Raw genomic sequence first — 23,261 nt, 5'->3', positions numbered from 1 at the left:
TACCATCTGACCGAGTCTCAGCTCTGTCGGCCTTATGGTTTGGGCTGAACGATCAGTTTTACGCCAAATACGGCGGAAAAATAATAATAAAACCTACAAATACAATAGGTTTCTAGCCCTACGGGCTCGAACCCTAATAATAATAATAAACAACACAGAAACAATAGGGCTCTGCACTGCTCGGGCCCTAATAACAACATGTAAATGAATAAGAGAACAAAACAGACTTCAAGTGTTATTTATCCATTTCATTTATTGAAACATACACTTAAACAAGTAAAGTATTAAATGTTTTGAGCAGAATTAACTGTTCATCTCTCAAAAAGAAAGTTCGCTTTGAAATGGCAATGTTGAGGTATATGATAAAGGGCAGTTATGCGAAATAACAAAAATACAAAACCCAACAATGTAGACTAAGAACCCTGGCATTTAAAATACATTAGATAAGAACTAACAAAACAAAAGTGATATTGCCAAATTAAATGTTTTTTTTAACAATTTTGACATGTTAGAATTTACATTATCAAAAATAATTTACTGTAATAATCCATATAGAATCAAGGCAATTCAATAAAATTATAATCAAATAATAAAACAAACACAATTTCTGTTGTTAGATGGAAAATCCAATCATCTATGCTTTATCAAAATATTTGTGCAAGTCTTTGTCAGTCATACTAAGAAGTGGTATAACTCTATTGATGAAATAACTCTCAAAGGGGATTTTAAAGAGTTTTGCGAGGGCGCTTCATGAAGGACAATGTGTAATCTCCAGAAGGTGTGGGTTTTTGTCTTTTCATCTGGACTTGGGACTGGGCTGTGAGCTGCAATTTAATGGCACTAGAGTTGATCTTGGCTGCAGAGAGCAGCTCCTTCATGCCCTTCATCTTCTCACTATGGAAAACCACCACCGGCCCCCCCAGAACTGTTTGTTGGTGAGTTGTAGGACTTGGTGATGACGTCTCATTTTTCCCATCCGTTTCTTTCCCTCGAACTCCAGCAGAGGATCGCCTTCGTCCTCCTTCTCCTCCCACTTTTCTGGGAACAGGGTTTTGAGGGGGCAAGGCTGCACCTAGAGGCGACGATCCGGCTTGTTCATCTAGCTTGGATTCTCGTCTCGGGCCCCGTCTTCGTCCCTCACGTGGGTCGTCACTAGACTGGTCATCATCATCCAAGGGTTCTATATCTTTGGTGATGATTGCCACTTTTTGTCTAATCTGAGACAAACCAAATTAATGAATATACATAACATTATAATAAAACTCCAATAAAGTTTGACAGGTCTTACCTGGGCATCAAAGCGACTGAGGGACTGCACCAAGTATGTAGCCCAGCCTACATGAAGCACTGGTGTAGGACTTCCCTCTTCCCATTTGCAGATTCCATCATAAAACCGTAATAAGCAAGCAAAACACTCTGAGTCCTGAAGGGCAGATAAGGCAGCCACCTGTTTGGGATGGTCCTTTAAAATAAAAGCATGAGTAAAAAACAAGAAAAGAAGATTAGGTGGACCTTCGGCTTGTGATTAGGATCACAACCTTCTTAAAATAATATTTAAAGTAAAAGAGTAGTTCACGATTCACACCAGGTTCAATGTCAGTGATGACATAATTTCCCTTAGCTCTCAAAATTGTACAAAGTTTCCTGGAATATAATGCATGAGTCATGGTGCACTTTTTTTATGTTGCTTTACTGCCCTGGTCACAATTTAATTTATTTTTTATGGAAATGGCAGCATTAACATTCTTCTATGCAGATCTTTGAAATGGTTTCTCATCCAGGTCTTAAAACTAGTCCAAGACAAAAATGGTCTTGTGTAAATGGCCTCTAAGATGTCAGTGCAAGCTGTTTTCTGTCTAGACTCTACACAAACATTTATTTTAAACAAAAACTGAAAACCTTTTATGTGTATTGGCTGTTTATTTACATGAAAACTTTTTATGTGTATTGGCTGTTTATTTACATGACAGCAGTGTTTTAAAATACATTAGATAAGAACTAACAAAACAAAAGTGATATTGCCAAATTAAATGTTTTTTTTTAACAATTTTGACATGTTAGAATTTACATTATCAAAAATAATTTAAACCTTTTATGTGTATTGGCTGTTTATTTACATGAAAACTTTTTATGTGTATTGGCTGTTTATTTACATGACAGCAGTGTTTTGGAGGACTGAAAACAAAAACTTTTGAAATCGGGTCTCAAAGTCTTTGAAAACGACAGTGGTGTTGTCTCCATGTAAACTCTGAAGGCGGCGTTTAATTATTCCCAAAACAACAATTCCAACCTCAATGCTGTATGTTTGTACTGCGTGACATCCTTATTAATATTTACTGCACCACTATGACCCGTGGAGACATAGTATTTATATACACAAACAATAAACACACATAATTGTCGGCATAATGTATTAAAGCGTTTTTATCTTACAACGGTACTCATCATAAAAAGGGTATGCGTTGGTGTGTCGTGTTTATTTACAGCGAGACATTGTCACCCACTGGTCTGGCATGCATAATACAGTGTTTTTATTTGTTTTCCCAGATTCGTGTTAAAGCAGTTTGTTTTAATAATGTCACTGATGTACTTTAAGGGTACGTTTACGCGATAAAAAAGTTTCACTACAGCATTGTTTTGTCTCAAAATGCACACAAGTAATGTTTTTGTAAGGCATATTTCTAAAAATTACTTAAAATGAACATTTTAGATTAGAATAGGCCAGCTCTTTGCCTTATAGGAACATTTTTATATTTAAAGTGGTAATTCACCCAGAATTTATCACACCATTTTAATTAATGTCCTAATTTAATTTATTAAAACCTAGTCCAGGCTTATTTTATCCCTGTCCAAAGAATGTTTAAAAGAAAAAAAAACTGAAATCATGGAAATGTGAAATGACATTAGGCTATGTAAATTATTTTTCATTTTGGAGAACTATTTCTTAGCGTGTTGATGCTTTTAAATTTACCTTTACTGTCCCCTCAGCCTCTTCTCCACTTTCAGCAGCTGATGCTGTCTCTTTAAGAAGGGTGGGAATGACATCATTAGCAATGTCAAAAAACTCCTTATAGATCTCCTCATCTTCTCGACAGTAATTGTAACTGTAGACAAAGAAAAACAGGTTTTAAAATTAAATGCATTCAAACTGTAAGGAAATGTAAATTTTTATATCAAGACACTGTCACACTTGCTGTATTTTGTATAATATTATTCATAAACAAAGTTTTAAGCATCACTAAAATACACTAAAACAAAGGTACACAGTGCAGGAGAGGTAGTTAATGTAGTCCTAAAGGAAAGGAAACAGGAAGAACAGGAAAAGGATGGGATGGGAGTGAGCAGTAGTTCTAGGCATATTTTCTGAAGATATCCTTTACAACAAAGGGACATGAGAATAAACTTCAATGGATGAAGTGGTAAAAAATACTTTAGAGGTAGGAAATACCCGATTATCCCTGGACAAGACACTTGCAGAAATATACTGTCTCTTCTTACCCTGTCATTAGAGGTTTAAGGAAACACAGACAATGCTGGCAATTGCAAATGTTACATTTACATAATATTACATTATGATGAATATTCCAAAAGCTTAAGTAGAGATGCTATGATACTGTAACCTCTGGCTACAGTGCCAGATAAATTTAGTTCATTTTGATGGATTATCTGAAGGAGCTAAATTAATTAAACTGATAAAACGATAATTAGAAGAATTAAGGCCAGAGTACACGTACAATGTTAGATATATTTCCTTATTATATAGCATGAGCACGGTTGATGAATTTGTGGCTACAGATAAATAAGAGAGGATACAGTTTACTGTACAGTTAACTTAAAATAGCCAATATTCTAATGCTTTTGAAAAAAGCAAAGAAGTCTCTAATGCTCACCAAGTAGGGTTGCTCGATTAATAAAAAAATACATAAAATATCGACCTTGATAAATTTTTAAGAATGATTGCGATTCATTTCCTTTTATTTCCCTGCATTAAGATTACGCTGCATTCAAGTGTTTTTGGTCACACTCGCAATATAAAACAAAACACTGTTAATACAGGCCAGATATAGCGAATGATTCATGATTCACGATTCCTATTTGCGGCATTCCGCTATCAGACACATGACATTTAACAAGGAGGCAGGCTTTAACAGATTAGTCCATTGGAGTGGCCATTTTCACGCAAAAGAGAAAAAAAATTAATCCAGTGTGGAAAATACTGGTGGTGATGCTGAGAGTGACTATGTACTGTTATACTGTTTTTTATTAAATGTAAAAAAATATATATAATCCTCTCTACTCCACTTCAGCTACAGTTTAAATTCGCCTTCGAGGCCCCTTAGCCTGTGAGGGCAAATGGGCAGTGTCTCAAGCCACAGAGTCCAAAAGACATTTACATTTAGCAAACGCTTTTATCCAAAGCGACTTACAACAAGTTCAGGGAGCAATAAGCTATATGTCATAAAAGAGCAATAGTACGATAGGTGCTAATACAAAGTTACTAGTTTTAACAAAAGCTAGACGACTACCAATTGAGAGAAGATAGAGGGTTAGTTTTTGTTTTACGTTTTAATACGCGAAACATGCAGGGCTGGGGAAAGCTCAGCTGCCTCTCTAGGCAAAACACAATCATCCCGCCCCAACCTCGCAATCACAATTCCGTAACATTTTTAGATTCTGTACTTACATTAACATTTGGCAGATGCTTCGTCCAGTCTTTGACACCGTCTTTAGTAAAAAAACTTTACAACAAAAGCAAATGTAGTGTCCTTGCCAATCGAATAAACGAGCCATGCCTGTCTAGTTTCTCACCATTAGCTAATGTGCAACTATAATGAGCCTATGCGACTGTAATGTCTGCCCCATAAGGCCACGACTGGCCCTCAAATTAAAACATTTAAAACACTGAACACTGAGCCCAGTCCATTTCTTTTTTATCTACTTCACTCATATTTGAGTGTGTGAAGCTTCATTGTGGAAAGCACAACAGAAGTAAAACATTAATACGATGGCTTTCTCAAGCAAATGTTATACATTTGAAGTAAATGGACAAAAAAAAACACTTCAAACAATACAACCATTCAATGTGAAGCAAACACCAACGAAGTCAAATTTTGTGTAAAGCAGAATATTTTTTGAGCTGAAATGGTTGCTTAAATATGGCCAGGGGTTTACTTCATTGTCTACAGCAGTCAGAGTTCGATTGGGTTTCACTTTTAGGACTGGTGCACTACCTACTAACTTCTCAGTCTCTATCGCTCTTCCGGTATAGGTGCAAATTCATTCTCACGCCCAACATACACTGGAGAAATTTACAGTTGCGTATTTTTCCTTGCAATGTTTTCATAATAATTTTTCTCAGTAATGGATGTGATTTTTTTTATAAAACGAAGTACAATACTTCACACAAATCATACTTTAGTAAAAAAAATAGATTTTAAAAGCTACTTAAAGTACAAGCACACAAAAAACCTACGCAATACAGTAACGCAAGTAAATTGCCATTTTTGCCTGCAACCTTTGAAATGTTTGTCCGAATTATTTTTATCCCTGTGTCTGTGGATTCCTCGTGTAATGCCAGATAGTATGATTGCGATTCTGTCACGAAGGGATGATTGTCCACCATTTTGAAATGTATCATTAATCATGAGATTGTTTTGTCTATTGGTCCGTGCCGATTCCATTGATGTCTCATTTACCATTTTCTAACCAGGGTGTATGCAGGAATCATAGAGATGAATTTACTACCTTTAACTACCTTTTTGACCACCTCCAAAATATTTTTTACTAACCAACACGACATCAAGCAGCAGCCCTTTTTTGGGGGGGTATGTACTTACTATAAGGGTGTGTTCACACCAGGGGTCTCCAGCCTTTTTGTAAGCGAGGGCTACCAAAATATCCAAAATCCTCTAGAGGGCTACTTGTTGATAACATACTTACAAATTTTAAACATGTGATGCCTTATTTTTACGCTCACAGAACCAAATTCAGTTTTCTTTCAGATATTTATGCCCTTGAATATATTAAAGCTTATAAGACTTGCTAATAATAAACTTTCATGACGATGTAGCACTTGGCGGATCGGTATAGTCACAGATTTGTCAACTGTCTTGAGCATTATTGGTGAGCACTGTGTTTAGCGGGCACCTTACAGAGTTCATGCGGGCTACCAGGTGGCCACGGGCACCACGTTGGAGACCACTGGTTCACACAAAGCACGAATGAAGCGTTAAGCACGAGTGATTTACATGTTAAGTCAATGCAAAGACCTACTTGCTGTGCGTTTTGCGCGAATGCAAAATTTTCGCCGCTTTATTCGCGAGAGGTGAAAAATCTGAACTTTTTAGTTCAGCGTTAACCAATCAGGAGCTTGCTCTAATAGGGCCGTGAGCCCTACTAGAGGCAGAAGCCCCTCCCATGACGCAAATCGTGTCTGTAATGAAGCGAATTTCACGCACGAATGATGTGAGTAAACTTAAAATGTTCAAGCGTTCAACACGCAAATAGCGCGATTTACCACGTTACCATCAAAGAACTGCTCAACACTGCTCCGTGGCTTAAACAAAGGTGATCTGAAGCAAACTGATTTTTAAAAGAAATTTAATATTTTCTCGTTTGTTTAAGAGAAATATCCATATTAAGAGCACTATTTACATCAATATCTACCTTTTGTTATCCCTCGCCTGAGTGTGAACCTTAGGCTTGTTAGGCAAATGTAAGTTCCGGTGACGAACGCAGCATGTTTTGTTTTGTTCCAATAGGATACAGTCTCTGTATTTAACTCTGCAATGATTTTTATTTAAAAAATATTTTTTATTTTAACCACAAATAGGTTGTGATTAAAATAAAAATCTTTGCAAAGAGTTAAATACATTGAATTAATGATTCTCCAACCTCTATATGATTACGGTCTGTGCTCAAAATTTAAAAGGGATAGTTCACTTAAAATTTGAAGTATGGAAATGATCAAATGTTGACAATCACAATACACTTGTTATGCAAGGTTTGTTTTAGGATTTATGACATTCCCACATCCCAAACACACTTTAAATCTAACAATTCTATTAGTTGTAAATGTGCATTAAAACATTGACAATAGTCCATATTGTATTGGGGCACAAGGGGATGGAATTCTGCTTAGGGCCCAATAAAGGCTTGGGCCAGCCTTGCGTGGTATTACAACTCCGACTGCAATATTATTCAAGAAGAAAGTCATACGGTACGGTTATCCCTATTGCTTGTACACTTTTTTTCTACCACATCTTTTCCTTCACTTCGCCTCTCTATAAATGTGCTTGGACACAGAGCTCTGTGAACAACCAACCTCTTTTTGCATGACCTTTTGTGTCTTGCCCTTCTTGTGCAAGGTGTCAAGTCAGCAGTCTTCCCCATGATTGTGTAGCCTAGAGAACTAGACTGAGAGACCATTTGAAGGCTTTGCAGATGTTTTGAGATAATCACCTGATTAGAGTGTGGCACCATGTGTCTTCAATATTTAACCTTTCACAATATTAAAATTTTCTGAGATACTGAATTTTGAATTTTCCTTAGTTGTCAAGTTATAATCATCAAAATTAAAAGAAATTAACATTTGAAGTCTGTGTGTAATGAATGAATATAATATACAAGTTTCACTTTTTGAATGGAATTAGTGAAACAAATAAACTTTTTGATGATATTCTAATTCAGGATGATTTGAGGGCAAGTAAAAAGAAAGGACATTTTTATTTGCCTCTGAAATTTCACTTTAACAGGGCTTAAATGGCTTAATTCATAAACATTGCTGCGCCAAAAGATGTACCACATAAAATGTGAAGAAAAGTGAAAATGCATAACTGAAGCAACAGAGCATTTTCACTAAAATGGTAGCTTAAAGGCATAGTACATCCAAAATAAAACTTCTGTCAACATTTAGTTAGTCTCTTGTCATTTCGAACCTCTATGACGGTGCCAATTGACTTCTATTGTATGGACACAAACCTAATGCAAGTCAATGGGTACAGCTGTTGTTACCAACATTTTTTTAAATATCTTCTTTTGTGTTCTACAGAACAAATAAAGTTATACAGGTTTAAAATGACAAGAGGGTGAGTAAATTATGACTAATTATTTTTACATTTTTGGGTTTACTAACCTTTTAAATTTAAAAGGTAACTTTAATGTAGCTCAAGTAATGAACAGATTTCTGTGGTGCATGACTTACTCTTGCATCACTGATGCAGCCTCTGCCCAAGCTCCCAAAGCCTCCTGAACATTTCTGTGCCTGTAATGGTAACCTGCCAGATACATGAAAGGGTAGATGTGCTCGTTGTTGTAATATTTTTTAGCAGAGTCGACAGCCTGAAATAAACAAAAGAGACAAATTATGCTGCTGCTCTATTAAAATCCCACAAGAGGTGCTATTTGTTTCTGAATGAAACCATGTTTAGCCCATGCTAATAATAGCTAATAGCTCTAAACGTGTGAATTTTATAATTGTAAATTAATAATTAGTTTATAAGGACTTTCTTAATTTACATCAATCTCTGTTGTCTTTATATTTTCAAGATCAATAAACCTTTAAAGAAACCTTTAGATTAAAACCTTTAGATTAAAATATGTTTTACAGATTCTGTTCTTAACACAGTGATGGCCCAAATATTTAGAACTCTAGTTTTTACCAGCTAAAAATGGTTTTAAGTCACTTATTTCTATATTTTGCTGTAGTGTGTCTGTAGGAAGTATCAGTTTACATTTCCGATTATTCATTGAGCCATTGATTGTAATAATCCAATGAGATTTTTTGCACAAGGACTCTGACAACAGTCGGTGCTACACACAGAGATCGTATCTCATCGTCATTCAGTCTGTCTGGAATGCCACGAAACAATTGCATTTTTCACATGAAAAAACTGAGACAGACTAAATCCAGAAGAACTGTGGCAACATCTCCAGGATGCTTCAAGAAACCTAAAAATACCAGACGTATTTAAATGGTATTAAGTAAAATTATAAGCACAATTATTGAAAGGAATGAAAGACATTACTGCATAAGAAACTGTCAAGAGTCTAATTTTGTGTGTGTTTATATACAACAACAACAAAACATTGCGCTTTTGTAAATTAAAGAAAATGTTAACACTTTACAAGAAGGTGCTATTTGTAAACGATTAGTTAAGGCATTAGTTAACATGAACTAATAATTAACAATACTTCTAAAGCATTTATTAAACTTAGTTTATGTCAAAGTGCACATTATAAAACACACTCAGGCTCTAAAGAAAGCAGCCCAAAAATGGAGCGCAGCTTTAAGAAAACCAAATACATGCATTTTGTAAAGCATGGAAGCATAGTATAAAAAAATTACAGCAAAGCCCAAAAATGCCTAGATCCGCCTACTGTTCATCACTAATAGAAGAACACCAGCTCAAACAGGTTATTTATTTAACACACTGGCTTAATCAACAAAAAAATAAATCGTTAACAAGACTTCTGATTTTGGATATCAGAAGTACAATAATGAATTTATGAACTACTTCATAAATAAAATTTATGATATTAGAGAAAAATGATAACTATGCAACCAGAAGCTACACTAGCTGATCAACTACAACTACAGCTCCCCTAAGGAGCAATTGCAATTATTTTCTACCGTAAATCACGGTGAACAGTCTATATTCATTAGATCATCTAAAATTTAGATTCTAAATTGACAACATGCATGCTAGACCTAGATACCTACAAATCTACCGAAAGAGATGCTCCCAGAAATCATTACTTCAAACATATATCCTGCCTAATACACTGCAAAATATCCTCAGAGACAACATGTACTTTCAAGTAAAATCAAACATAAATAATGCCCAACAAGAACAGTGCACAAAAATATTGGGGGACTGTGTCACAAATTTTAGTGAAGGTCTAACGAGGAAACGTGTTGTTTACTATCTGTTATCAATTTCCATGGATGTAAGATTTACATCTGACTAATGTTGAAGTTTACTACCACCATAGGTTGTCCATAGGTTACATTAGCACCATCAGATGTTAACATTAGCATTATTATTTGGGAAGCCAAACAATACAAAAGTGGGCAGAGACAGCGGGGTTTTACAGAGCTTGCGCCGCGGTGACATGTCATCTGTGCAAATCAATGGGCCGAGCAGACGTGTTTCCTAGTGCCACCACATTATTTCCATATGTGCTAGAGACGTCTATTATGAGTCATTGACATGAGTCTATTATGAGTTGTTAACGCAATGCTCTAACCACTGAGCTACAGGAAAGCCAACATAAAATAAATAACTAAAAACGATAGTAAAAACGATCGCAACTTCCGGATCACAGGGACTTTAAAGCAAAAGATACTGCAAAAGATACTTTATATATGTCACTACAACCGAGTGACCTTGCCAATATGGTGTTGAGTGTTTTAGTTCTGAGGCAGTGTTGAATGAAGCACAGTTATTCTGTCTCCTCATGAGGACAAACTCCTGTCCAGCTGCAATAAAAGCATTTTAACTGCAGTTTCTTGATAAAGAGTATCCTTTTAATGTTTAATCTAATCCTGATTTTTGAATAAATTGAAAAGACTAATTCTGTCATTCATGTTTGCTACTACATGTTAGGCTATTACTTTTAGTATAATGCATGATTAAGCTGAACTGTTAAATAGTAATATTTTAATAACCTTAATATACCTGGAGCGTGCACTGGACTTGGATAGGGGCACAAACAATTTGATTGGAGCCCTAGAAGATAGTCATTATCACACATTAATACAAAATTTTATGTGACACCTTAATATACATGGGAGGCCATTAATATACCAGGACGGCCCACAAAAGTAATATCAACGTGTGGGAAACACTGCTATATGCATAGACCGTGAAGGAGCCATATATACGTCATGCTCCTTTATTCCGAGGTCCACGTGCACCACTGCAGGAAGAACCACAGGATAAAGCAACAGGTGCTTAATGAGATGGTGTGAAACGCTGGGAGCGTATGGTCTTTAGACCTTCCTTTTCCACTTGTTTGTTATTTTGTTTACTTTACCTGCTCCAGTTATTTCAGTTTGTACATTACGATGAAGATCAAAAAACATTGTTTTGATGAAACTTTGTTTTTCCAATTTAATAGATTACCTGTTTGACTAACACTAAAGGAATGTTTACTGCATATCTGCAGTTGTAATGTCATACCTTCAGGTGAATAGATAGAGGGCTTTCCCTGCCTGTCATGGGTTCCTGGTCTTCAAGGTCTGCTAAAGTGCCCATTGCCATAGGATAGCTTTAGTATAAACATTAAAAGAAAAAAACATTCAGTTAAAGTGAGATATGTACCATATGCAGACCCCAGGTCTTGTGTCTGCTTGTGCTTTTATTTAGTCATAAACAGGACTAACCTCTCCAAATCACCTCGATTATACAACAGCCATAGGAGCCTCTGTAAGACAAGTTTGTAAGACAAACTTGCTTTGAGAATAGATCCATCAATACTTGAATATACACATGCATATGCTTTTAATGCTATTAAAGGATTAAACAAGAGTTTCAACATATAAAACAAATAATTCAAAATGTAATTGCAGTTATCACAGAATAAATGTAATCACAGCAAATGAGACTTGCCTGCTGGAGCTGCAGTAACTCTGTACTGTCTGTGTGCAAATCTAGAGATGGGTTAATGGCACAGACCATGAATGCTACTTCCATATTCCTGTTACACTTCATATAGGAGCCTTTAAGATACAGCCAGCTCTTAAGAAAGAAAGAGAAATGAACCTGTTCAAAACCCTGCTTTGAACATACAAGAAACAAAAATAAAAAACTGAAACAAGGAACAAAAAAAAGTTTTATTTTTTCTGAACAGAACAGCGCCAAACACTCTCTCATGTAGTCGCCAAATTGCCCATGTCACTTGTGCACTTTCCGTTTATTTTGAATGTTGCACTATGATAGCTATATGTTCACAGAAATAAAGTAGCGAAAATGAAATATACTTTATCAGTTATTATAGTTATGTTTGGCACATTCTTAAATAAAAAAAAGACAAAATATTGGCTGTAATGTCAAAGAATGTCAGACTGAAACATAACTGCTCTTTATCAGCCTACTACTTAAACTGAGACATTTATTCAAGAAGTTTATTATAAACTGAAAACAATTAGGCTTACAAGACACATTTTGTCTGAGCAGTATTTGGTTTACGTTGAGCGTGAGCTCAAGCGGAGCGTTTGCTAGGTCCGTGAGTGACTGAGAGAAGCACGCAGTCATTGAGCGAAATATTAAGTGGAGCGAACCACAGCTCCGCTTCACTAACATACTCTTGTTCGCATTCACTCTCTTCCGATAAGTTTGTGTGTGTGCGTGAGCCCTCGGCCTCTCAAATTAACTGTCAGTTGCATTTCAAATCAATGACAGCAACAGCAACATATTGTCAAGAAAGGGCAAACAGCATATAGTGATTTAATTGTGATTTTGTCCGATGATGTTCCGTTCAAAAATATTCATTATAACGGAGTAGTTTTATGCTTCCATGCTTTACACAGGTCTAGAACTGTATGGCACAGCTTAGTTATGTGATGTTCACGGACAATGTCCATTAATTTAACTATTTGTGGCTTATGTTTTGAAAATATGTTTCTGTGCATTTCCGACACATTTATTTTGCACATTGTGACTTGATTCTGTTCAATCCAGCGTTATATCCACTGTTTATATAACATTCCTCACCCAAATGCAGTGTGAACAAACAACACAGCTGAACTTCGAGAAACATAGTGCTCTCTCTCCTGCTCTCTTTCGCTTCAGGAAAATGTTTTTACAATTTACCAGATTCTCCGACCTCCTCACTCACTTTCTTCCAAGCAAGATCCTTTTTATTCCTATTTTTAAAAAAATATGAACACGTATCATATAGCTCTGGGTGTCCACACACTGAGATGAGCTTGTCCTCCATTTTGTATTTCTGCCTCTGCTCGCTACGTCGTCTGCGCCACTACTAGAGCAGGCTCCTGATTGGTTAACGCGGCGCGAATTTTCGCCAAAGTTCAGATTTTTCAACTCGCGTCATTCGCGCTATTCGCATCATTCGCGCCACCTCATTCGCGCTATTCGCGCCGCAAGCGCGTCTATCGCGTCTTTGCATTGACTTAACATGTAAATCACTCGCGCTTGACGCCTCATTCGCGCTCTTTGTGAACACACAGTGACCTCTGCTGGTGCTAGGGCTGGCCGGAATATTCTGTTACAGCAGAATGTCCACCGTAAGATATTTTTCTATTTCTTGCAGTTTTTCCCCTTCCATTACCTTAGACTATTTCTATGGTTTGCGCAGCGCGTCTACATAACTGAGATGTACACATCACGCGCAGTCACGGACATTTATGTCGATTACATTTTTCCCCTATATCTCCGAATATCTTTATTTAGCGCCAGACACGCTTCATTTGAACACATTCCGCTCCGTGAGCGCTGTTTTTTTATTTTATTTTAAATAGACCACTAGGACTTTGCTTCAGCACCAGAGCCTACAACACATTTTCTCAGTTACCAGACCTTCTATGTTTTATATAGACTGTGGCTATCAGAATACAAAGTAAATGGCCTGATAATACATTAGATTGGTTGATTGTCAGGACCTCCGCTGCAAAAAAATATAGAGACCCCAAAGCCGTAAACCTAGGGGAAACACTGCCGTGTATTCCACGGAATGTAAATAAGTAGACTTAGTAAACTAGGCGCTCTGCAAGTTGGGAGCTTTGATGAAAAACTTGTGAATTAATGCACCAATAACAAAGTAAAATATCAAATACTCTTTTGACCTTCTTTCAGGCTTTAGTTTCTAGATTCGCTCCAGTCCGGCGCTTTCTCTCTCCCCGTCATGTTCGTGCAGGGGTGAAGGTATCTGCGCTTGCACATTAAAAAAGCTCATTCTCACGTATTTCAGTAGTCAGACTGACTTTTGTAAAGTTATTAATAGTTTAATAAAGTTCAACTATAGACGAGCCGAAGTAAAACTTGTGTTGAAATGCGCGATGATGCTCACAGTGTGACCGCTTTAACGTAACGTCCCACAAACCCCCGTTTTGGGAGACGCTTGTGGAGTCGCCAGAGACTCGCAGTGCAAAAGCAAGAGAAAAAACAAACCTAAAGACGGAGAGTCACAACACGCTACAAATAAACATCTAATAGAGTAAGGAGGAATCAAGAGAAACACAAGTTTATAAACACCAGTCATACTGTACTATAATTGTTTGTGCATATATTCATTGTTATACTTGTTGTCTATCTTTCTATATGATATAGCCAGAACGTAAATAAATAATAAATCTCATTATTAAAACATAATTTGATATCTTTAGTACATTTTCATAACTTGATTATAACTATGGTGAGCAGTCAAATGAACTGTAATAAATAAATAAATTCAGCCTAAAACAAATGAGGTATAAGATACAGAATTATAATGGGTGATTGTTACTGTAAAATATAGTGTTGCCGTGAATAAAATTACTTTTACAATTCAATTCAATTTATATAATTTATATTTCACAATTTGCATTGTTCCAAAGCAGCTTTACAGGGGAAAATAACACAAACACAAAAAAGGTAAAACACAGTATATGAATAGTTTAACTTGTTATATAAACACCTAGTAAATAATATCTAATGTCAGCAGTCTCCCGGTGGTTTATTAAGCATATTTTGCATTAAGCGAATACTTGGCTGAAAAGATGTGTCTTTAATCTAGATTTAAAATGGGCGAGTGTGTCTGATCCTCAAATAGTGTCGGAAGGCTATCCCAGGAAGGCTAATACGATACTTAATGGGTAGCCAGTGAAGGGTTGATAAAATTGGGGTTGTGTGATCGTATTTCTGGACCTGGTTAGAACTCTGGCAGCTGCAAGGTCAGGACATTACTCTTTCCGAAAGAACATGTTTTCATTATTCTTCATAATAAGGTCTGTGGTTTTGTTTAAAATGTATTTTGCTAGAGACGGTACTCGCTGAGTGTGACTTAACTTATTAGAAATACAAGAAGCAATAACTATTTTTTTGAACGTCTGATTAAACTGTAATTAAACAATACATATTTTTTATAGGACGAGTTGGAATAGAGAGCAAAGAAAAATAAATCATTAGGAACCCAGGATTAATTCAAAACTGGTTCAGGTGAAAAACTATTATCAAATTAGTTGAGAGAAGGCCCAAAGGAAAGTCATTTTTAAAATTGTTATTCTAAAAAAAGTAATAAATCTTATATGGGCATTAATTGGTTTAATGAATCTACTATTTCTTTAAAATGTGGTAAATAGTACTAAAAGAATGAGCATTGTCTAGATTGGTACATTACACCCTTACACCCATAAACCCTTGATATGTTCCGTACCCTCTCACTGACTCCAGCATTGACAGTCTGACCTCTTCTGTCTTCATTGCCCTTTCCATGCCAGGTGACCTCTGCTGTCTCTTCACCACCTTTGCCAAAGATTACCCAGGCATGGTCTTCCGAGAGAGCAAGATGAACATCCTTCAGACCCAACACCTGACATGCAGCAACCACAGCAAATGCTACTCCAGAGCTGTCCAACTTTGTGCCTTACAAGAAGAGAAAAGTTTTTTAATATGAATCAACATTGCATCAGAGCCATTGAGAGAGAGTTGCGCTCTCTCGCTCTATCAATCAAGTTTCATAAAATAAATATCTATAAAGTTCTACCTGTGATGAGACTGAACAGAGACTGTATGTGTGCTCTGTCCTTGAAATATGAACGGCTGAGACTATTCCAGATCACATCCGAGACTTTCTTCACCAGCTCGCGGCTGGACCCTCCAGTAGGCCGGCGAAACTGCGACAGGTCCACAGCACCACGGATCTGGGCCGTGAAGCGTTCATAGAGGGCAGATATAAGAGTCACCTCCACGGTGGGAAAACAAGAGTTAAGGATGTCAGGTTTCAGAGGTTCGAAGCAAACCCCTGGGACATTTACAGGAACAACTCTGTTGACAGCCAGGAAGTGCTCTACAAAACCCAGCACAAGGGACAACAAGGCCAGGTCTGGCTCCGGCTTGTTAAGCTCAGTCTGGAAGAGCTGCACCACTCCATCAATTCCTCTGAGAGGAAAATGCCTCTTCTGAGCTGATCGCAGCCCCATGGTTAACGAATGAGATGCTGAAGGATCTAATGTCTAATGGGAGCTTTTCTAAAAAACACAAGAATATTCAGTTAATGAGTCAGAACATCAAAACAATATTTCATTCATACACTTTTGTATTTACCATGAGTATTGTATGCCTACTATGTGGGAATCCATCTGTGGTTACAGCATAAGTATATTGATCTACATTACCGGTCAAATGTTTTTGGACATTAACTCACATGTGTTAATATATTTTTTCCACAATTCAATTTATTAATAATAATAATAATAATAAACTCATCAAAATTATAAAATAAAACGAAGAAAACTATGGGAATTATGTTGTAACAATTTTTTTTTTATCAAGCTAGCTTCTTGAGGTTTTACCCTTAGATGCTTTTAAAACAATATGAAAGGAGTTCCCATCTATTCTATGCTCTTATTTGCACCAATTTAAAAACATTTATTATCAAATAAAATGTTCGGTTTTGTCATGAAAAACATGTATATTTTGCAAATGTATATTTTTGTCTACAAACAAATTTCAGACATGTAAGCATAGGATAAACCTTCAATCAAACTTTTTTTTAAATATTGAGAAACATTTCACTCAAGTGTCCAGAAACTTTAGTGTGTATATACGTTATACACCAGTATATAGTGGTAATTTTAACGACCACGTAGATATACAAAATTCTTCAAAGAATTTCTTGTAAATTAAATAATTTGTCAATAAATTCTAATCTAGGGGAAGTTCCAGTAACACGTGTATGATATAATGTTTTACGTGTAACTTTTGCATTCAATATTAAAGCAAAATAAATTAAGCAAAAAGAAATCGCTTTAGCAGTAAGAGTTAACATGTTAGACTAGTTCTCAATATGCTACATTAAGTTAAGCCTAAAAATTTAAGTATCAAAAGAGTGGACTTAATTTAAAACATAATCTGTTGTCCCAGTGTGTTAACGCCATCTTTAACTTATTACAGCACGAACAATCATGAGTGTTGGAAATTTGAGCCAACAAAAACAACGTAATAACACAAACCCAGTAGAAACTCAAGTGCGTATATGCAGACGGCCGTGAAAAGATGCTGCAGCTAGCTAACGTTAGCTTAAACATTACTGTAAGTTTCTGATGTTTTTTTTACTTCAAATAAGGTTTTACAATTACGTTAGATATCATTCCCAATTGTACTCTCTACGCGATAAATGGTTGCTTTGTTTTATGCTGGAAAAAATACCTTTGTTGGAATTATATCCACATGCTTTTGTTTTGCCCGTGCTTTTTGCCGCGCAGTCGAGGGACAGGCACTAGGAAAAGATACATATACAATTAGTTCACACTTCTAAACAGCGATTTATGCTTGTTCATATTGCACCGATATCAGCGATATAAAAACACTTCCTGTTCCCTTCTTCTTCTTCTTCTTCTTCTTCTTCTTCTTGTTTCAGACTTATGGCGGGTAGCACCAACGCTAAGGCGCATTATCGCCACCTACTGTGATAGAGAGTGCACCAGACATTTCTCCTACCCCAAAAATCACACAGTAGAATGCCTATTTAACCCAGACATCCCAACCTGCAAAAAGTCATTTCAGGGAGGTGTCCCGAAGACACACAGCCCCCCCCCCCCCCCATAAAAAAATGAAGGACAAGGATATGACAATTCACCACAGAACTGCACTTTACTTGTGTAGCGAAATGCAGTTGAATATAACAACAATGAATGAATAAAATAACTATTTACACACACTGCAAATGTAGTAGGCCTAGGCCTATTTCCTACATCATATGCCTTTTACTTTTCTTGCAAGCTTTCATTCTATATTTAGATTAATTATACTATTTATATAAGCTGCTTATTCTATTTATACTTTTATCCCAAGAGCCATCATAGAACTGAACAATCATACACCCCTACCACCCAGTCAGCACAGTTGCACTTTATAGATAGGGGCTTTTATGCAAGGGGACTTCAGAGTAATGTCGGATGCCCTGTTATTGTTTTATATTTTTATACTTTATTTATTGTGTGAGTGTGTATATGAAAGTGAGTATTGTTTTAGAGGATGCACAAGCAAATTTAGTTGTATGGTACTACTGCACAATGACAAATAAAATCTCTTCTCCCCCCCTCTCCCTCTCTCTCTCTCTCTCTCATGTAAACTGCTTTTATTTACATTCCATTGCCATTTTAAATATGTCTAAGGTGTTTTCACGTAGCTAGTTGTTATCCGACCTGAATAATATGCGCATGAAATCAAATAAAACTTGATGAACTCACCTCAACATGTCTTTACAATCATTAAACCCAGTATTCAGTTCGGGACTAGGGAGAAGAGATAAAAGCCCGCCCACACTGACAATTGATTGGTTGATTTACCGAAACGGGCCAATCAGGATGCTCTCTGTATTACCTGCGCTTCACGAGGCACACACGCAGACTAGCACAAGCACACACACACACGCAAGGTATCGCGCTCCCTCTCTGCTGTGCGTGCGCTACATGTGTTGAAGCACAGTCTCTGTCTCGCATGCGCGCTCTTGATCACTCGCTCTAGATTCCGGGATATTTTAACTCATTTGCGGGCATCAGGGAGCCGCTATCAATATGCGGGAGACTCCCGGAACTTCCGGGAGACTTGGGATGTCTGTTAACCGTTTTTAAGTTTTATTAAGATTTGTATGTCTCTTGTTAAAAATGTTTTCCTCTATAATGCTTAACAATTACTTAAATGTTCCATATGTGTTGCCATTCTTTATTGCCATATGTTTACATTTTTCCTTTCGCTTCTTGTTTACCAAGTGAGATTTTCATTACTTCTGATTCCAATGCCTGCTTTGCCAACTAATCAACCATTTCATTACCTCTTACCAGGGATTCGTTTGTGTCAGAACAAGCCGGATCCGGCACCTCCGAAATCCGATTCCGGTTCGTGCTGACCTTTGGCAGGTCAGTATGGCAAATATGGAGGTAGCTAACCTTTGCAGTATATACTTTAATGACGTACTCATAGTCATATCTGTTTGACCATAAATCATCGCAAAGTTTTTTAACAGCTCAAGCGATTGCGCCGGCATCTTACATCCTGTAAAATTTAGTTTTTTCATCTTAAAAATATATCTAAACTACGTCATATGCTGTCACCATACTGTCAGTAGGTAATACCTAGAATTTTAAAATCAAGTGCAGGCGGCAGATCCTTTTCCTAACTAGCACCTAAACTTTGGAACAGTCTTCCCTGCACTGTCCGGGAGGCAGACACACTCTGTCAGTTTAAATCTAAAACTTCCTATTAGATTATTAATGATAATTTTAAATCAATTTATTTTTATTTTGCCTTGTTGTGCAAGCACTGTCGAGCTTGTGCAGAGGCTGCAGCTTTTGCCAGAAGGGAACTGGAATCCCCTGGTTAGGCCTGGTTTCCCTCTGAGGTTTTTTTTTCTCCTCCAATGGAGTTTTGGGTTCCTCGCCACCGTTGGCATACTGTTTTGCACTGTTTGCCTGACTTGAAATGTTGAGGGCGGTGTTGTAGCCTATTTGTTTACATGCACAAATTCTGAACATCATAATTATAACAATAAACTGTTTCCATCACCTTAACGAGCATTTGAACTAAGGCATGCAAACTCAAGATGAATCCTATACATTTTTTTGATAATTCTGAGAGTATATTCGCATGTCCTTTTCGCATTTTCAAAACATCTAAATAGTTAGATAGAAAACCCCACAATCCAATTCAATGTGCATTGTTCCAAAGTAGCTTTACAGGGGAAAACACAAAAACACGAAAAACACAAAAAACACAGAACAGTACATTGTGTTAATATATTAAGTTAAATTATTCTAGTAAATAATATTAGATTAGATTAGATTAGATTAGATTAGATTAGATTCAACTTTATTGTCATTACACATATACAAGTACAGTGTAACTAAATGTAGTTTAGGTCTAACCAGACGTGCAATTAGCAAGTGCAGGATATACAGTTAGAATAAATACAGAATACAACATTGATAAAATATTATACAGTTATGAAAATATTTTACAGTAGGTATGTACTATGAACAACATATAGAGATGACTATATACTATGAACATTAACACTATGAACATTAATGTACAGAGATATGAGCAGATAATAATTTAGACTTAAAAATAGTGCAAGTGATTAAGTGTGCATAGATTATTGACATTAGCTGTTACAGTTGCAATGCAATAGGTGAGTTAATGCAGTTGTTGAATTAACAGTGCAGTGGATGAGTTATGCAGCTATTAAAGTTACGGTGCAGAATAAGAGTTAATAATAGGTTGCAGTCCAGAAGATGAGTTGATGCAGTTAATTAGGTTACAGTGCAGTAGATTAGTTAATGCAGTTATTGAGGTTACAGTGCAATAGATGAGTAGATGCAGTTAATAGAGTTACAGGCAGTAGATAAGTTAGTGCAGTTATGAAAGTGGCCCATTAGTGCAAATGAGCATTCAGTTAAATATTTCAGATGTGCAAGTGAGCAGTATAGAGTGCAAATGATGCTGTGCGTGTGTAAACAGTCCAGTAGAGCAGATAACATGAAGTACTGGTGTATACAGTTCAGTCATGCATGCAGCCCTGTAGTTCAGTGTAAACAATGTTATAGCAGCTTGGAGTTCAAGGTAAGAGAGGTAGTGGAATCGGTGGGGGGGCAGAGTTCAATAATGAAACAGCTCTGGGAAAAAAGCTGTTTCTTAGTCTGCTGGTTCTTGTCCAGAGGCACCGAAAGCGCCTACCGGAAGGCAGGAGAGTAAACAGTCTATGAGCGGGGTGAGAGGAGTCCTTGAGAATGCTGCGAGCTCGACGCAGACAGCGTTTCTTCTGGATGTCCTCAATGGGAGAAAGTGTAGTCCCTGTGATGTGCTGGGCTGTTTTCACCACCAGCTGCAGTGCCTTGTGCTCAGCAACAGAACAGATCCCGTACCAGACTGTGACACAGTTGGTCAGGATGCTCTCTATCGTGCAGCGATAGAAGTTCACCAGGATAGTTGAAGACAGTTGGTTCTTCTTCAGTGTCCTCAGAAAGAAGAGACGCTGGTGAGCCTTCTTGACCAGGCATGAAGTGTTGGTGGTCCAGGACAGGTCCTCCGAAATGTGAGTCCCCAGGAACTTAAAACTGGAAACACGTTCAACAGCCATCCCATTAATGTTGATGGGGTCGTGTGTGCCTCCTTTCGCCTTCCTGAAGTCCACGATGATCTCCTTTGTCTTGGAGGTGTTAAGGAGCAGGTTGTTGTCTGAGCACCATGTGGCCAGGTGCCGGACCTCCTCCCTGTATGCAGTCTCATCGTTGTTGCTGATGAGGCCAATCACCGTTGTATCTTCTGCAAACTTGATGAAGGAGTTAGATCCGTTCACAGGCCTGCAGTCGAGGGTGAAAAGGGAGTAGAGAAAGGGGCTCAGTACGCAGCCCTGTGGTACACCAGTGTTGAGGGTGGTGGTGGTGGAGCAGATGTGGCCTAACCTAACAAGCTGAGGCCTGTTCGTCAGGAAGTCCATAATCCAGTTGCAGGTAGGGTTGTTGATGCCTAGGTTTCCAAGTTTGACGATTAGCTTGGAAGGGATGACGGTATTGAAAGCAGAGCTGAAGTCTACAAACAACATGCGTGCGTAAGTGTCCTTTTTGTCCAGATGTACACTGCATTATCCGTGCTCCTATTGTTGCGATAGGCAAATTGGTATGGGTCCAGTGTGGGTGGTAGGGAGACCTTTAGGTGTGCCAGGACCAGCCGCTCAAAGCACTTTATAACAATGGGTGTGAGTGCTACAGGGCGGTAGTCGTTAAGGCATGTCGGGTTCGAATGTTTTGGGATGGGCACAATGGAGGTGGATTTAAGACATGCTGGAACCACTGCTTGGGCGAGGGACAGGTTGAAGGTGTCCGTGAAGACCCCAGCGAGCTGCTCCGCACATGCCTTGCGTACACGACCAGGGATGCCGTCTGGGCCAGCAGCCTTGCACGCGTTGATCCGGCTTAGTGCAGTGTGAACATCAGTGGAGTTAAGTGTGATGATTGGGTGGTCAGCAGAGGGTGTGAGCTTGGTAGCTGTTTCCTTATTGTCTCTCTCAACGCGAGCATAAAAGTCATTAAGCTCATTCAGGAAGACGGCATCTGTGGCTATGGGGGTGGAGTGTTTGGGTTTGTAGTCACTGATGGCCTGGATGCCCTGCCACATGCGTCGAGGGTCAGAATTAGAAAAATGCTCATCTAGCTTCACCTTATAGCAGTGCTTGGCCTTTTTGATGCCCCTCTTCAGATTTGCCCTAGAAGTACTGTAGGCCTGTGCATCATCCGATCAGAAGGCAGTGTTGCGTGCTTTCAACAGAAGGCGCACTTCCTTGTTCATCCATGGCTTCTGATTAGGGTACGTGGTAATCTGCTTCTGGGTTGTGACACTATCAATGGTGGAATTTATGTAGTCCAATACAGAGGAGGTGTAACTGTCGATGTCCGTGTGAGAGCCACTGGTGGCCTGAGAAGCAAACATACTCCAGTCTGTGTGTAAAAACCTTTCCTGGAGTGAAAAGTCTGCCCCCGCAGGCCACACCTTGATGGTCTTCACTGATGGCTTCACACGATTAATGAGATTAATGTACTTGGGGGTGAGGAACAAAGAAAGGTGATCAGATTGACCCAGGTGGGGGAGGGGGGCCGCGGCGTAAACTTCAGCCATGTTTGTGTAGACATGATCCAAAGTTTTGTTTCCTCTTGTGTGGCAGGAAACATGCTGATGAAATTTAGGGAGAACTGTCTTTACGTTTGAGTGATTAAAATCTCCCGCAACAATAAATGCAGCCTCCGGGTGAGCAGTCTGTTGTTTCCTGATGGCTGCATGAAGTTCTTTCATAGCAAGCTTGGCATGGTGGAAGTGAATTCCCGTGGCAGATAAAACGGTCTACATTTAACCATGAGAAACTCAAGGTTAGCCGAGCAGTGTCTCCCGATAACAACAGAGTTCGTACACCAAGTTTTGTTGATGTAAATGCACAATCCACCTCCTCTTGTCTTACCGGATTCCTCTGCCATTCTATCCGCCCGGTGTGTGTTGTAGCCCGCTAACTCAATAGCGTTGAGGTATACCGCTGTGTAGCCATGTTTC

General features: G+C 38.0%; 1 protein-coding gene across 4 annotated transcripts; it reads right to left on the bottom strand.

Moving 5' to 3' along the window:
• Nucleotides 1-229: 229 nt before the first annotated feature.
• men1 (multiple endocrine neoplasia I) lies at nt 230-18,514 on the bottom strand. 4 transcript variants are annotated; one of them, XM_079457776.1, is made up of 11 exons: nt 18,413-18,514; nt 17,370-17,439; nt 15,706-16,189; nt 15,376-15,584; nt 11,613-11,741; nt 11,387-11,427; nt 11,184-11,271; nt 8,204-8,340; nt 2,972-3,104; nt 1,289-1,462; nt 230-1,217 (listed from the first exon to the last, which is right to left on the bottom strand). In XM_079457776.1, the coding sequence occupies exons 3-11, from the start codon at nt 16,139-16,141 to the stop codon at nt 726-728; spliced, it is 1,839 nt and encodes a 612-aa protein (XP_079313902.1). In that variant the 5' UTR covers nt 16,142-16,189; nt 17,370-17,439; nt 18,413-18,514; the 3' UTR covers nt 230-725. The 4 variants fall into 4 exon arrangements, with proteins under 4 accessions (XP_079313902.1, XP_079313901.1, XP_079313904.1 ...); XM_079457775.1 differs by lacking the exon at nt 18,413-18,514 and adding an exon at nt 10,680-10,730 and having other exon boundaries at nt 17,370-17,563; XM_079457778.1 differs by lacking the exon at nt 18,413-18,514 and having other exon boundaries at nt 15,706-15,862; nt 15,977-16,189; nt 17,370-17,556.
• Nucleotides 18,515-23,261: the final 4,747 nt, after the last annotated feature.

This window comes from Barbatula barbatula (assembly GCF_947034865.1).
Source record: "Barbatula barbatula genome assembly, chromosome: 1".
NCBI lineage: Eukaryota > Metazoa > Chordata > Actinopteri > Cypriniformes > Nemacheilidae > Barbatula > Barbatula barbatula.
This window is presented reverse-complemented; position numbering and strand designations above follow the sequence as displayed.